Source organism: Eupeodes corollae, chromosome 3 (assembly GCF_945859685.1).
Source record: "Eupeodes corollae chromosome 3, idEupCoro1.1, whole genome shotgun sequence".
Lineage (NCBI taxonomy): Eukaryota > Metazoa > Arthropoda > Insecta > Diptera > Syrphidae > Eupeodes > Eupeodes corollae.
In genome coordinates, this window is record NC_079149.1 from 54,174,239 (window position 1) to 54,189,870 (window position 15,632).

At 36.3% G+C, this 15,632-nt stretch overlaps 2 protein-coding genes across 3 annotated transcripts in view; one reads left to right on the top strand and one right to left on the bottom strand.

The window, feature by feature from the left end:
• The window catches only part of LOC129951932 (uncharacterized), a 151,735-nt gene that overhangs the window by 12,903 nt on the left and 123,200 nt on the right, over positions 1-15,632 (top strand). The gene's annotated exons all lie outside the window — the stretch shown is intronic.
• Positions 7,186-10,064, bottom strand: LOC129951933 (uncharacterized). The gene is made up of 2 exons (XM_056064301.1): positions 7,910-10,064; positions 7,186-7,750 (listed from the first exon to the last, which is right to left on the bottom strand). Exons 1-2 carry the CDS (start codon positions 8,481-8,483, stop codon positions 7,542-7,544), a joined length of 783 nt encoding a protein of 260 aa, XP_055920276.1. The 5' UTR covers positions 8,484-10,064; the 3' UTR covers positions 7,186-7,541.

Sequence of the window (15,632 nt, forward strand, 5' to 3'; positions counted from 1 at the left end):
TTAAGTGTTATCTGTTATTAAGAACTGTTAATAAATAATGACTGGCATCTCAGGCTATAATTTTGTCAAGACCTGAATCTTAGACTATATAGTTTAGTGCCTTAGATATCGTATCGGAATGTAGTTCAACTTGAAATTTATTTTATCGATTTCTTTTATCTTTCAGTTATTGAGTGATATCTTTAGTTGGAATTTAGAAACGTCTAAGCAACACTGTGATGAAGTAACTTACTTAAACTGTGATTTTCATAAACTGTAATTTAGTTGTGTAAACTGTGATTTACACAAATTGTAATTTAGCTGTGTCTGACATCTCAGGGTGTATTTTCTCTGTGTCTTGAATTATAGAGCAATAAAACAAAGAGTTTTTCGATTACTTCTTCTTTTTCATACTACCATTTAGTACCGTTAATTAAGAAAGACCGTAATGGAAAAAAGTCTACTAGCAGCGTCTGAACTGATACTGTAATTCATTAATGTCTGCTATCTCAGACACCCCCTAAATATTTTTAAATCCCTGTAAAAGAACATATTTTCAAACGTTTTTGACTTTAACAATAAAACCCCATAGGTACCTAAAATAAGCTCCAGTGTCGTCGTCATCAGTTGTGCAAATTCTTTTTTTTCTTATTCTGTGGTATATTATCATGATGGTCCCACTCAAGACTCAACCCATTGTTTTTTCTCTTCATAATATTTGATTTTCTCTTATGTAAAGACTTTACACCAGGTAACTATAGCTATCTACCTACCTGAGTTATTTCCAATTTCTTTAGCTTTTTCCAATTCTATTCGTATCGTTCTGGATCTGGCACTGACACAACCCGAACTAGATAGAAATAAGGAAAAGTGGTAAAGCAGGAGTTTTAGAGAACTAAAAGGGTCGTGTCTCGTGTGCAATTCATTTATCTTTCACCCTACACTTCGATATTTTAAAATCCTTCCCACTAGAACCACCAGCATTACGAGTACGAGTACCGCAAAAGAGTTATCTTTCTTACAGTTTGCAGTTGAAGTTGTCGGCTATGCAAGAGCAACAGCAAGAGCAAAGGACATATCTTCAGGGTTTCAATATAGTATAACTCGTGTCTTGAATTTTGGTGTGGAGTCCTTTCTATGGCTGTTGGGTTATGTTATTTTTTGTTTTTCCTGCGCAATCTATCAAGCGGATAAAAAGGAATAAAAAAGGACTTTTTGTTTTGTGTTTGCAATTTATTTGTTTTGAATTCCACTGTGGATGATTTTTTGCTGTTATATATTTTTTTAGATTTAAAATATAAACATATATATATAAATGTACATGTATTAAAGCATGATGTACATATGTTTGTACATGTATGTACTCGTATGTGTATTTTTTTTATGTCAAGCCCTTCCGAAATGAAAACAGCAGAGATTACCCCAATACGACAAATACTGTGTGTTTTAGACTCTTTAGGTGGTGGATATGGATATATTTATGTAGCTCAGAGAAATAATAAAATTCATATTGTATGTTGGTTTTCCGAAAACATATCTTCTTGGTTATCCAATTTAATTCACCAAAAGGATATATGACGAGAAATATGTTCTCGATTTTTGTCATCAAAGGAACGAACATAAAGTGTTAAGAAGTATTATAGTGTTCGCAGTGTATGATTCACCCTTCTCTTTTGTTACAAATGTACATATGTTTGTGTGTGTATGTAGAAGCGAATTTGTGTGTAATTTTAGCAATAAGTTGCAATGAAAGTTGGTGTAAAAATAACTTTAAGAGGCGTGTTCTAAATTTAAGAACTTTATAAGTATGTCAACGCCATAAACAAAATGTCACAAAGTGTTGACGACTGATGAGAACAAATAAATGTCGAGAATTAATGTTTTGTTTTATGTAACTGATATGGGTTAGATACTTAGAGTTTTATTTTTTTAAAGACACATTGAACAGAGACATTGTTCATATCAGTAAAAGCTTATTATTCCAGTGCATGAGAAACATGCCAACAATTATACCTATTCCTAGAGCAAATTAATAAGGAGATATTACAAAATAGTAAGTGTTATTGCTTTGTGCAGAGCGAGTATTTTCTAACTTTTTATAAATAATTATTTATATTCATTGGAAAATAAGCTTTAAATGTCTGTATCAGTAGTACCCATGGTGTGATGGTTAATGCGGTGGACTGCCATGTCAGAAGTCTTGGGTTTAATCCCTACCTGGCCCATCTACAATTTATTTTACGGTTCCTGCCTATTGAGAGGAATTTAAAAATTCTCCAAGAGTAATTATTGTCATCAAACGTGCTTTCTCAAAGTAGAAGTTCGGATCCGCTTTAAAATTGTAGGCCAACTCCATGCCTCATAACAAAATCCGCACACAGGAATGGTTGAGAACTGTAAGGAATAGGCCCTAGTTCTAACCGGACTATTGCACTACCTAGTTTTTTATTATCAGTAAACTCGTAAAGTAATTTGGGGCCGATGTGGATTGTTTACAATCGGAAAAACAGTGCAAAATTTGAGTAAACTGTGTCTGTAGGATATGTAAAAACACCAGTGCATGCTCGTAGTGCAGAAAATATTATTTCTTTTTTTTTAAATTCATTTTTATCAATTCATTCTTAAACCTATCTACAAGCTAGACAAAAATGCATAGCCTGATTATCCATAACTTACAACTAACTTAATGGTCCCATACAGACCCTTTAAGTTAAACTATAACACTTAATACTAATGGCTTTCAGCCCTAAGATCTATTTTACATCAATTTATATTTTATTTATTTTTGTATTTATTAGAAAATTTGAAAAAAAAATCTAATATCGATATCCTTTTTTATTTTTACTTAAAGCTACTTAAAATCGGGTCGTTAAATAAAACTTAAAGCTAACTTAAACTACCTACCCTTATACTATAATTATTAACTACTTAAAACTAGAACAACCACAGCAGCAAATCTAAAAATCTTACATTTTTTTTTTTCTTCATATTTTGTTGTTTTTTTTTTTGTTTTTTTTTTTTTATTCCATGTTTTTTTTTTAACTTTTTTTGTTTTTATTTTGTTTTTGTGCCACCATGCCTATTCTACTTAAAACTAAACCTCAAAACTATAAAACAAGTATGTAAGCCGGCCAAAGCTTAAAACCCTATCCCGACTACCCACTATCAACTGACGATTGAAGCCACCAAAACTGGTTCTCCTGCTTCACCCTATCAGTTCGGTTCCGTTCCGACACAGCCCTATTGAACCGAAGGAGCTCTGCTCCGCTTTGTGCCATGAAGTCCGGATCGTACAGGAGTCGCCTATCCACGGTTCTTCGTCTGACTTGGTAAATTAGTGGAACTGTCAATCTATCCTGTATCAGACCGCATCTATCTAAAAAGAGGAATGCCTCTGGTGGAATGAAGCCTCTCAAGCGTGCACTCTCAAAATACTCTTCGTTCGGATAGAACGCCCCAAAAATTAAATTGTTATTCGAAGACATAGCTTCTACAATGTGACCTCGAACGAGTTTTATCACGAAATTGCCAATTCTGTTGATTCGAGTCCCGTTGTATAGGACCTCGTTTGAATAGTAATGCACATAAGAAGATTCGGCTGTTCGATAAAGGCCGGTACAGCGTCGTAAACACTGCCGCTCTAATACCCGAAACTTCACCATCTGGGAAGGGGCAACGTTGAACCACACAGGACAACCATAAACTACCATCGGCCGTATGAGGGCCATGTAGCAAATTACCTTCACTCAAGTCTCAAGTCGACTGCTAAAAAACAGCCGTTTCGTCAGAGCGAAGGCTCCTCTGGCTCTGGTCAGTGCAGCATTTATATGTCTGTCAAAATATAAATACTGATCTAACCAGATACCGAGGTACTTCACTACACTTTTGCTCGCTAATGGCTGCCCGTGAAGATCAACGGTGACCATCTTGCGCAAATTCTTGCACGTATCCCTCGTGGCCATAGCCAACGTGGTCCGGAACAGAATTGTCTCCGACTTCTGGACATTTATTTTTAGTTTCCAGTCGTTGCAATATCGCTGAATCTTGTTGAAATCATGCTGCAAGAGAATTCTAATAACCTCAACCTTTCGGGCCGTTCTGTACGCCTTTGTAAGACTACATATCAGGTCGGCGAATTCACCGCTCCCTGTTGAAGACCATTTTTAATTGAGTATGTTGTAATAGAAGTTACATTGCCATTTTTGACAACAAACTTTCTACCGTTAAGCTTATCTTAAAGTATATACAACAATGGCTTGCTTACGCCAAGCCTGCTCAGTTTAAGGTAAAGACCCTCTAAACATACGGTGTCAAAGGCCTTTTCCAAATCAACCATAACAGCACCTGTGCATTGTTGGTTTGATTTATTCCATTGGATATCAGAAACGAGATTTGACGCAGCATGAATTGTGTCATGACCCGCCTTTAACCCGAACTGTTTATCCGGAATTATTTTGTTGTCCTTAGCCCACTTAGTCAGAGCCCTATTAATGATTTTTTCGAAAACTTTGCAGATGCTGGGAAGAAGACTTATCGACCGAAGATTTAACGGATTGGTGTTGTCCTTTCCCTTTATCGGGAGAGGATGAACCACAGCGGTCTTTTAATGTACTGGATAATATGCATTATTCAGTGCATTATTGAAAAGTGTGGTGTAAATGTCAATTGCCTCCATCGGTAAATGTCTTAGTACAACGTTGAATATACCATCGACACCTGCTGACTTTTCGTTTTTTATTGAATTGAAGATGAGTTGAAGCTCAACCTTCGTCACTAACAAGGGACTTGGTCACGTTTGCTCGGCGATTATGGCATTTGCCAAGGAATCGTCATTGAACCGCATGAAACCGCGGTTCTCAGATCGCCATTGTGTCATATCGTTTCGAAGGTACAATTGATTAAGTAGGGCTCTGTTTTCCAGGTCATGGTTGGGGCGAGTGCTAACATTCACCTTGTACACTTGCTAGAAAGCAGCTCCCACCGCCTCCACTTTTTCCTTCGGATCTTCAATTATATAAAAGTCATCGTCAAAGATGGCTTCTTCTGGATCTATTTGCGCTGTCTTCAGTCCTTTGGAGTTTCAGACACGGAAGGTCATTATCGTTCTTTTTTCTGAATATTTTGTTGATTTTAGGGAACATACTAGGGTCACTGCAATCAAATGACCGGATCTTACGGTCCCAGTACTTGTTAATTGATAACCTGTAGTTCTCCTTAATCAACAGATTTACATTTTTACTTGCTACGTATAGGAACTATATGGCAAGTTTTGCGTTCGTGCAAAATTTCGAGCTCGAGATTTTAATCAAACATGATAATACGATGGTAGAGAAGTCGAAAAAAGTGGGTCCCGCGATTCTGTCCGGTTGGTTTTGTCTGTCTGTCCACGCTCCTACAGCCTAAACCATTGGGTCGGTTGAGTTCAAACTTGGAAGTTAAGGTTTTGAGCAGATTCGCGTTAAGCCTTTTTTTCATTTTTTTTAAAGATCAAAACTAACAGTGGCCCCCCATAAATTTGTTTTGGTCAAAAAAACGAAAATTCGAATTTTCTCAAAAACAAACCGATTCATTTTTTTTAAATTTTCTCTAAAAGTTTTTTTTTTAACTTGGCATCTTTTAAAAAGAAAAACATATTTTTGTATTGCCCAGGAAAGGTTCCGCTCATAGAACCGTTATTTCGTTTTTTCATTTTCTCAGCAACTTATGCACTGATTTCAATAATTTTTTTTTTGAATAAGATCTTATATTGACTTATAAATATTTGATTACCAAAAATGCAATTTGTTTTTGTTTGGATTTAAAAAAAAATATTGAATTTTTATTTTTAAAAATTATATATCTCAAAAATGGGTCAGCACTTTTTTACGAAATTCAAACATAAAGCGTATATTTACAATCACTAAACAACTGCATACCAAAAATATTTTTAGAACAAAATTTAAATTAATTTAAAAAAAACCGCTCTAACGATTTTCAAAAAAAAAATTGAAAACAAACTTATTTTTCGGGTAAAATTTTGAATTTTAAAACAGCATAAAATGTATTTTCTATTAGAATCAATTTTTCAACGTATGAATACAAATTATACCTGTATAGGTGTTACGTACAACTTCTACAACTATTGCTTACGTGTCACTTCATAACCAAAATCCAAAACGTACATAAGCCTGACTGTAAACAACACATGAATATTAATTTCTTGTACTTTAACGAAAAAATAAACTGAACGTAATAACTCCATGTTTGCCCTAAAAATGTGTAGCAAAGAAGGAATGTGATTGGACTGTAGTAAGTACCTTCTACCTACTAATAACACTCCTTCATTATCATCATAAACATGGCTGAGCGCACTAATGAACTATTCTTTATTCGTTTTGGACACCTGCCTAACTACACAACCAACAGGCGATTACTTTACAATTTAAACACACATGTTCTTCCCCTTTCTTATCTTCAGACAATTAACTTTACATCCTGGTCCTTCTAATATGAAATTAAAATAAAGCTTACTTACTTACTTAAGGTGGCGCTACAGTTCTGTGTGAACTAGGGCCGTACCCAACATCTAGCTCGATGTCTCCAGTTTCGGGCTCCAAGTTGCGTGAGGTAACCTTCCATTTGTGCGCACCACCTGATCCTTGTTGTTGATGAATATTATGCTTAAAAACTTGCGTTGCACGTTTGCAATTGACTGAAGAACTCTTGACTACTTCAAGTGTCGTCAATGATTAGGATGGTGGCACGAAATGGCAACAGTTGATGGTCAATTTTCGAAAAAAATATTGTCAGTGATGTCAAATCAGTGGATTCGTCAATTGCCAGAATTGCCTCATTTGGGCAAATGATAATCCAAGAGTGATTGACGAAAAACCAATGCACTCACAAACATTGGCTGTTTGGTGCGATTTAGGGCTGGCGGCATCATCGGTCCGTATATTTTCCTAAATGAGGCCAGTCAGCTAGATATAGACGTGGATAATATTTGGTTTTAACAGGAAGGTGCCACTTGCCACACTGCTAATAAAAAAAGGCTCTTTTGCGCGACAAATTCAATATCTGTGTTATCTCACGTTTTGATCGTGATGTCAATTGACCGCAAGATCATGTTATGTGACAACGTAGGACTTCTTTCTTTGAGATAATTTGAAGAAAAGGTGTACCTCGATAAGCAAACAATAATTGTTTTTAAACAATATCATAAAAGTAAAGGATTTAACCACGGTTATTATTAAAAAAATATTTTCTTCGAGCCCAACTGCTCGGAAATAAAACAAGAGAATTTCAATAGGAATATAAGTTGCACTTTATTGTTCTGCGGTAACTTTAAGAATGAATGCCAAAATGAATATAATTCTCTATCAAGCTTAATCAATATAATATTAAGTGCTGATATTGCAATTCAAGTTCTAATATTGCAATTGAAGTTCCCATGCAACCTCGAACATTCACCTGGAATCGGATTTCCCGGTGGGAACGCATTGACTTTATTCGACGGAAGCTCGTGTGCTTCGTTGGCATTTTATATGCTGGGTCAATGCCTGCTCGTGTTAACTGCCGCCCCTTCAAATATCTGCGTCCCGCAGATCATCCGTTGAACATTGAGGGCAGCAACCTTTTGTTTCCTTGATGTCATTGGTCCCTAGGGTAGGTCGAAGTGCTGGTATTGGTTTTCCACGGAACGACAAGCGAAGCTCCGGGATGTTAGCTTTCCCATAGATTTTTTTCCAGAGTAGAAAGATGATAGCTACGACTGTTAGGAGTAAGCAGATTTCTGTAAACATAAAAGAGTTAAGATTCTTTTTAACGTTATTAATTAGTTCTATATTTTTGGTGCTGAGATCATGCACGTATTCCAAATTTGGTTTGATCCTGTCGATTGTTATGTTTGCCAGGACAGGTGGAAGCGCTTGGGGACTCAAAACTGACTTACTGTTATACGTCTTATCCTTTATTTGAACCATCTCGTTGTCTAGCTGGATCAGGTAGGTACCTTCTAAAGGAATAGAGGAGTTTTTATTTAAAATAGAGCCATTAAAATTCGTAAGGAAAACTGTATTTTCTCCGATCATTTCTATGATTTCTTCGTTTGTCGTTTTGTAGTTGCATAATGCATTTCCACCCTTAAGAAGTCTAGAAATGCAAGAGTTTTCTGGGAGTTTTTTAAGTATGTTTTCGTTACACACCGAGGTGTTACCTATGTTATCACAATCTTCATTTAATCCGTAAGTTGCGTCATGGCTTAGTAATAGTCTGGAGTAGTCTAAGTCAACTTGTTTGTTGTTTCTAATCGCTGCATGAACGGTGATTAGGTGGTGAACCTTAGGGTCAATTTTCGGTATAGATAGTACGTAAAGGAGCAATGTACCATTACAATATACAGAAGGTCGTCCGTATTCGACAGCTTCTACAACATTTTGGTAAGGTAGAGTTTCGAGTTCGTTCACTATGGTATTAATTTCTTCTGAGTCCAAAAGATTGCTATTGACGATACCGTTCTTGGCCATTTGACAGGCTCTTATTATCTCATTAACTCCTTCTTTTAAAATAAGTATCTTATCGAGTAAGTCATGTCTGAGTTTGTCTGTCTCTGTTTTTTCAATAGCGTTATTATAGCGTTCGATTAGTTTATTAAGTTTCTCCGTTACTTCCTGAGTCTTATCAAACAATTTCCTGTTGATAACGTATTGTCGGTTATTGTTTTCTGTGATCTTTGTCTGTTCTTTTAAAAGATTGTCCCAGTCAGTTGCGTCTGGAGAACCACCTATCCATTTCCAGGCAGTTCCTATTCAATTCACTGACCTAACCTGCCTCGTTTTCGTGTCTCTTAATTCATTTATCCTTTGTTTGACCTGAGTTATGTGATAGTTCAGAATATGCCGCATTTCTTCGTCCTTTAAATGTTTAAACGTAAGTCGTTCGGTTTCCTGTACAAGTGTGTCGTATTTGTTCAAGTCGATTACATGTATGAGTTTAAAAACTCCGTTTGCTATCCAGGCGTTTGTCTCTTTAATCGTTACCACCGGTGATTCGTAAGCGAATATATGCAAGGTCTGCATGGGAGTGAAAAGAACTACTAATCTGTAATGTATATGTAATCAATATTTATTAAGCACAGTTTTATAAAATTTCTTAAAATCTAATTTATAGAATATAAATTTAGTATATATTTTTGTACGTATACGAATGTACAATTGCACGTATGCAAATCAATTATTGTCTTATTACAATTTTGTAATTCAATTAATGTTGTACTCTGTTTACATTAGTTTCTTTCTTTTTGTAATGATAAATGATTTTTCATATTTATGACGCCTGATGAGTTAGCTCTCCATTAAATTTTCGGGGTAGTCACTGGATCGGAAGGTTCGTATTGTTCCGCTTTGGCTTGTAAGGTTAAATTTTCAAACAGCCTACTAGGGTACGAGGGCCAACACCACCATTATTACGTTTAAGTAATTTTTTAGTGAACCGGCCCCTTGTTTCGTGAGGCTAACTCCTAGGCATATTTGAACATTTTGTTTTTTTTATTTGTTAATTTTTCATACAAGGCCTGGGCCCACTCTTCTTTTTTTTTTTTTTTTTTTTTTTTTTTTTTTTTTTTTAAGGGGTCAAAGAAGATCAATTTTTTTTTTATTTACCGAATGTTTTTGAGGTGAGCTTTATGGATTTTTTTCCACTTTCTGTCGTTACAGTAACCTTGTTGTCTTTGGCTACAATTTCTTTTCTATATAAAGGCTTGTTTTTACTTTTAATGCCTTTTGTAGCCACATAAACGACTTCACCTCTTTTATACTTTTTGGGAACCACTCTCTTCAGATTTCTTCTAGCATTCCTAGCATCCATATTTTTCCTAATAATTCCCCTAAGGTCGTTATTAATCTTTTGACGTATGTTTAAAAGGCTTTGATAGTTAATCCTCTGTGACCTATTAAAGAATACATCTGATGGTTTCTTATTTGTCACAGAGTGTATGGTGTTATTATAGCGATCAACGGCCACGTACACGAGTTCTTTGACACTCAGATCCTTATACTCCTCTCTGAGGCACCTGTATATTTCTAGAACCGTGGAATGTACCCATTCTATTTGGCCGTTAACCTCGCTTCTGTGTGATGGGGTGAGATACAGTTGTATTCCCAGATTTTTTAATAAATTAAGGACAATAGGGCTAAGGAACCCTTTCTCATTGTCAGCGACAAGAGTGAGAGGAGCTGTAAAAAAGTGTACCATTTTTATGATCTTTGACCTAATGGTAATTGCGGACCTATCTTTAAGATAAAAAAATTTTGAAAATTTTGAAAACTTGTCTACAACCGTAATAAATTTTGTATCCTGAATTTCCATTATATCCATATGAATTATTTCACATGGATATCTTGGAACAGGAGTTGGTTGCAATTCGGGGTTATTTGGATGCCTATCGTACTTGTTGCGGTTGCAAATGTCACACGAGGCAGCATACTTCCTTATGCTCGCCATCATTTGGGGAAAATAATATTTTTCTAATATTTGTTCCTTATTTTCCCGTGGAGCTCGGTGAGCCCTTCGGTGCTCGTTTTCAATTATAGAAAACCTTCGCTCCTCGTTAGCGACGTCTTCGACTAGCCTTTGTGTTACTCTTATTTTGTATTTTTCAAAGTTTTCTAGGTATATATTTTGTAACATCCAGAGGTATTCCTCGGGAATTTTTATACCATTGATAACATTTGGATTGAGATTTTCTCTTAACGCCTCCCTTAATTTATCTTCATCTAATTTCTTAAAGGAGATGTAATAGCGATAGAATCCAGGGTGTGGTTCCTCTTGGGAACACATGTCAAGGCGGGCGATTTTGAAAACTAGCTGGTTTCTAAAAACATTAAGTGGAACTTCAACATGTGGTATTAGATCTGTACCATCTTGGTTAGCACTATGCATGGTACAAGATTCTTCGGTTTCAGATAGAGATAGTTCACGCAATCCTTCGTCAGCAGTTGCAGTCAGTATGTTGTCTGTCACGTCACTTTGTCCCTCGTATGCCGTTTCTGTACTTGTATGTGTGTTAGCTGTGTCTGTTCGAGAAGAAGAGGAGCTTGAACTTGAAAGGTTATTCACTTGCGTTGGAAGCCTCGAGAGAGCATCAGCCACAAAGTTTGATTTACCAGGTGTGTAAATCAACTCGTAGTTATATTCCTCGATTCTGGCCTTCCAACGTTTGAGCTTCGCATTATAGTTTCTGTTACTAAGGGTGTAGGTCAGGGGTTGGTGATCAGTGTATATCCTGATCTTCTTAGCTCCGTATAGGTAATTCCTCAAATTGTCCAGTGCCCAAACTATGGCACGAAGCTCTTTCTCGTTTGTTGCATAGCCCTCTTCTGTTCTACTAAGCGAACGAGAAATGAATGAAATTGGCCTATCCTTACCAGGTTCACCACGGCGCCAATAGCATAGTCGGAGGCGTCTGTCGTCAAATTAAAGGGTTTGTCGAAGTCAGGGAAGGCTAACACTTCTGCTGAGGTGAGAAGTTTTTTTAAAACTTGGAATGCTTTTAATCCTTCGTCATTAAGTTCAATGGCAACTTTCTTGGATTGGTTGGCTTTTACTTGTGATAGTTCTCCACGAGTCATATTCGTTAGAGGTTTAGCAATTTTGGCGTAGTCTCGAATAAATCGTCTATAGTAAGACGTAAGGCCAAGAAAGCTCTTCAGTTCCTTCAGTGTATTTGGTGGAAGGATAGCTTCGATAGCCCTTACTTTATCTGGGTTAGGAAGGATGCCGTCTGATGTCACCAAGAATCCTAAAAATTCAACACTATCGTTTAGAAAATGAGTCTTTTCCAAGTTAACCTTAAGACCAGCTTCGTGGAGTTTTGAGAAGATGGTCTCTATATCCTTAAGATGGTCTTCCATCGTCTTGCTGTAAATAATAATATCGTCAATGTAGACGTAACAGATCTTCCCAATCAGCTCCTTTAGAACGTCGTCTATCATACGTTGAAAAATGGCTGGAGCATTTTTCAGTCCGAATGGTAGCCTAAGGAACTCGAACTTGCCATTCATCGTGGAGAAGGCGGTTTTAGGGATATCTTTCTCATGCATAGCAATCTGATGGAATCCCGAGGTGAGGTCTAAAGTGGTGAAAAACTTAGCATCACCAAGACTGGCAAGTGTGTTGTTTATATCAGGGATAGGATAAGTATCTGAAACAGTGACGGCATTGAGGCGTTTGAAATCTATCACCATTCTGTATTGTTTTTCTCCGTTTGGTTTGTCCTTCTTCGGCACAACCCAAATAGGAGAATTATAGGGACTTTTGGAGGGTCGAATAATTTTTTCGGCCAGGAGTTCGTTTATTTGCTTTTCCACCTCTTCTCTCATACCGGCAGGATAGGGATAACTTTTAGTATAAATTGGTTCGTCTACACTTGTACGAATTTCGGCTCTCACATTTGTTCTTATCTTCTCGTTTTTAACAGGACCGAAAAGGTCTTCAAATTTTGTACATATAGATTCAAGTTTTAATTTAAATGATTCGGGCACGCTTTTGTTAAGTATGGTCAAATTATTGACCATGTCTGAAGTTTTGTTTTTTAGAGGGATTTTTATCTTTGAATTGATTATTAGTTCATTTTTGTCTCTATCTATAATCGCTCGAAGGTCTTTAAGGGTATCGTCGCCGATTATTCCATCGAATGATTGTAAAGTTGGGAGGATAAAGAAGGTTACTTCTAAATCGCAGCCAACAAAGGCAAAGAATTTACCGGAGATTTTGTTTTTTACCAAGATCTTTCCCGCAGGACTACTGATATGAAAAGGGTTTTTGACAGGATGGGGTACAGGTACTAAGTTTGGTCTAATAAAATTTTTATTTGCACCCGTATCGACAAGGAAGTGTAGAATTTTCCCGTCCCGCGTACCATACTCTATATATGGTACGCTGGAAACGAGGCTTCTGTCATAAAATTTTCCTCAGCGGGGGTTGTTGTATTCGAACAGCTTGATTCTTCTACAGCTTCAGGTGCGCCCGCAACCATATGGTTGAGACGCTGTTGCTTCCGCTGGTAGCCTTCGGAACTGCTTCCTCGTTTAAATGGATTGCTGCTACTGGGCCGATTCATATAATCGACATTTCTTGTTTGTTCCGACCCCAGTTCCATTTTAACTGGGGGCTTTGGTCCTGTTGGGTGTTGATAATATTTGGAGTTATAGCTTGGCCCCAATGTGAATTGTGCAGATCCACCCCTACCGTTACCGAATCTGTTAGGATATCTATTTAAGTTTCTTGTTGGCAGTGAAGGTTTCTTCTCCACACCAAAGTCATAAGATACTGGAGCAGAAACGGTGTTAGGCGCCTGGACATGCACTGAACTATTTCTCAGATTAATGTTTTGCATATCGAGACACGTAGTGTAGGCTTCCGGGAGAGATTTCGGCTTCTGTATCATCAGAAGTCTCGATAAATCTCCGCTAAGACCCCTGACGAACACATCTAGGGCCCTGTCGCGGTACGTCCCAATAAGAGCATTGGCAGTCTCCACCGAGTAGGTATCAGTGCGAATTTTATTAATTATGAGCGAGAATTGATGATTTACGTTCGCGTAGAAATCATCAATTCTCAGACTGCCTTGTTTCAGTTGGTTTAACTGATGCTCAAGGGTACGTATATCCCTTTTATCCGCGTAATGGAGGGAAAGGATTTTTTTTATTTCCGTCCAGTCGTTGTCGAAGACGTTATACGACACCAGGGCCGAGTCAGCCTTACCGCGAATTTTTTGGCGTATATGCTGAAGGATGGCCCTGTATAGAGGCTTACTACGAACAATCTCGTAGTCCTTCAGCACGGTTTCCACGCAATGCACCCATGATACATATTGAACGGGATTACCGTCAAAAACTTGTATTTCTTTGACTGGGTCAGGGAGCTTAGAGATTTCTCTAAGCTCGTTCTCATTGCTTGGTCCACGGAGTGGCTCGACGGTCAAGTCGGGTTGAGTACAGCTAGCGACGACGCTAGGTGTATTTTCCTCAACTGATTTTATTTTATCCTTAATAGAACCTAACTGTTCTAGTATTTTTTGTATTGTTTCTTGTGTGCCTACCTGTTCTAAAACAACAATCCTAGTTTCGAACCCTTTCAATTGGTCAAGAACAGTGTTCATTGCCCCTGTAAGATGGGTGATGGATACTTGAAGTTCTTCCATTATTCTAATTCAATAGAGTAGTTCCCCCAAAAGCGATATTTGTATCGTAATCAAAATACTATATATTATTATTTTTTTTTTATTATTTTAAAATCTTCTCTTCCCCTTGTACAACTTTGGTTTATATTATATATGTAGGTATATATTTCTTAAGAAATTTTGTAATTTGTTTTTTTAGAAAATTTGTAAAATTATAGTTAAATATATAGTATATGAATATATAAGTATGTGTTTTTTTTTTTTATTTAAATTTTGTTTGTTTTAATATTCTTACATAAAAAACGACAGCATCCTTTCCTTGGTTTTAAAGTTGATTTTTAAATATTCCAGCACAACAAAATTACAGCTTCTCTTTCTTGGTTAGTTGATTCTTAAATATTCCAGCAACAAAATTACAGCATCTTTTCCTTGGTTTAAAGTTGATTTTTAATTATTACAGCACAGGTTAAACGTTTTATAAATATGTATATTCTCGTATTAAATATTCTAGCACATCAAGGTAACAGCTTTATATTTTCATAATCGATTTTGTGATAAAAATTACTTTTTTATAGATCAAATCACATTCACTTTGATTTAACTTGTTTTGACACGGAATTATAATTACCGTATGTTTTGTTTAAATAGTTATTGATGATTTTATTTGTTCTGGTGATAAATGTAAAAAATTGTCCTTTAGATCAAATCCCATTCACTTTGATTTAACTTGATTTAACACGGAATTATAATTATAGTATCTTTTGTTTAAATAGATATTGATGATTTTATTTGTTCTGGTTATGAATGTTAAAATTTTTCTTTAAAAAGATTAGTTCTTTTATTGGATAATTTCGAGAGTAAGAGATATTTGTTTTTGTAAACGGGACGGTTGGGTCCCTGCTCGGGCGCCAGTAAAGGATTTAACCACGGTTATTATTAAAAAAATATTTTCTTCGAGCCCAACTGCTCGGAAATAAAACAAGAGAATTTCAATAGGAATATAAGTTGCACTTTATTGTTCTGCGGTAACTTTAAGAATGAATGCCAAAATGAATATAATTCTCTATCAAGCTTAATCAATATAATATTAAGTGCTGATATTGCAATTCAAGTTCTAATATTGCAATTGAAGTTCCCATGCAACCTCGAACATTCACCTGGAATCGGATTTCCCGGTGGGAACGCATTGACTTTATTCGACGGAAGCTCGTGTGCTTCGTTGGCATTTTATATGCTGGGTCAATGCCTGCTCGTGTTAACTTAAAGTATTGACGTAAATATAAGCTTCTACTAAACAAAAAACATTACATTGTTATACCAATAAAATAAAAAAGCAAATTTAATAGCTTTAAGCTAAAAACTATTTATTTATTTTTATTTAAGAAACAACAACCCATCAAAAAGCTATTTTTCATACACTTGTAAAGTCACCAAATAGAGTAGGTGTTTAAATCTTGACCTATAATAAAGACGCTAACATAAATTAGATCTAGAA

Excerpts from the sequence above, each read along its gene's own strand:
- LOC129951933 (XM_056064301.1), bottom strand. The coding sequence starts at position 8,483 with ATGGCCAAGAACGGTATCGTCAATAGCAATCTTTTGGACTCAGAAGAA. Across the intron at positions 7,751-7,909 it reads AAAGGATAAGACGTATAACA|AAATCTGCTTACTCCTAACA; the intron begins GTAAGTCAGTTT and ends TTATGTTTACAG.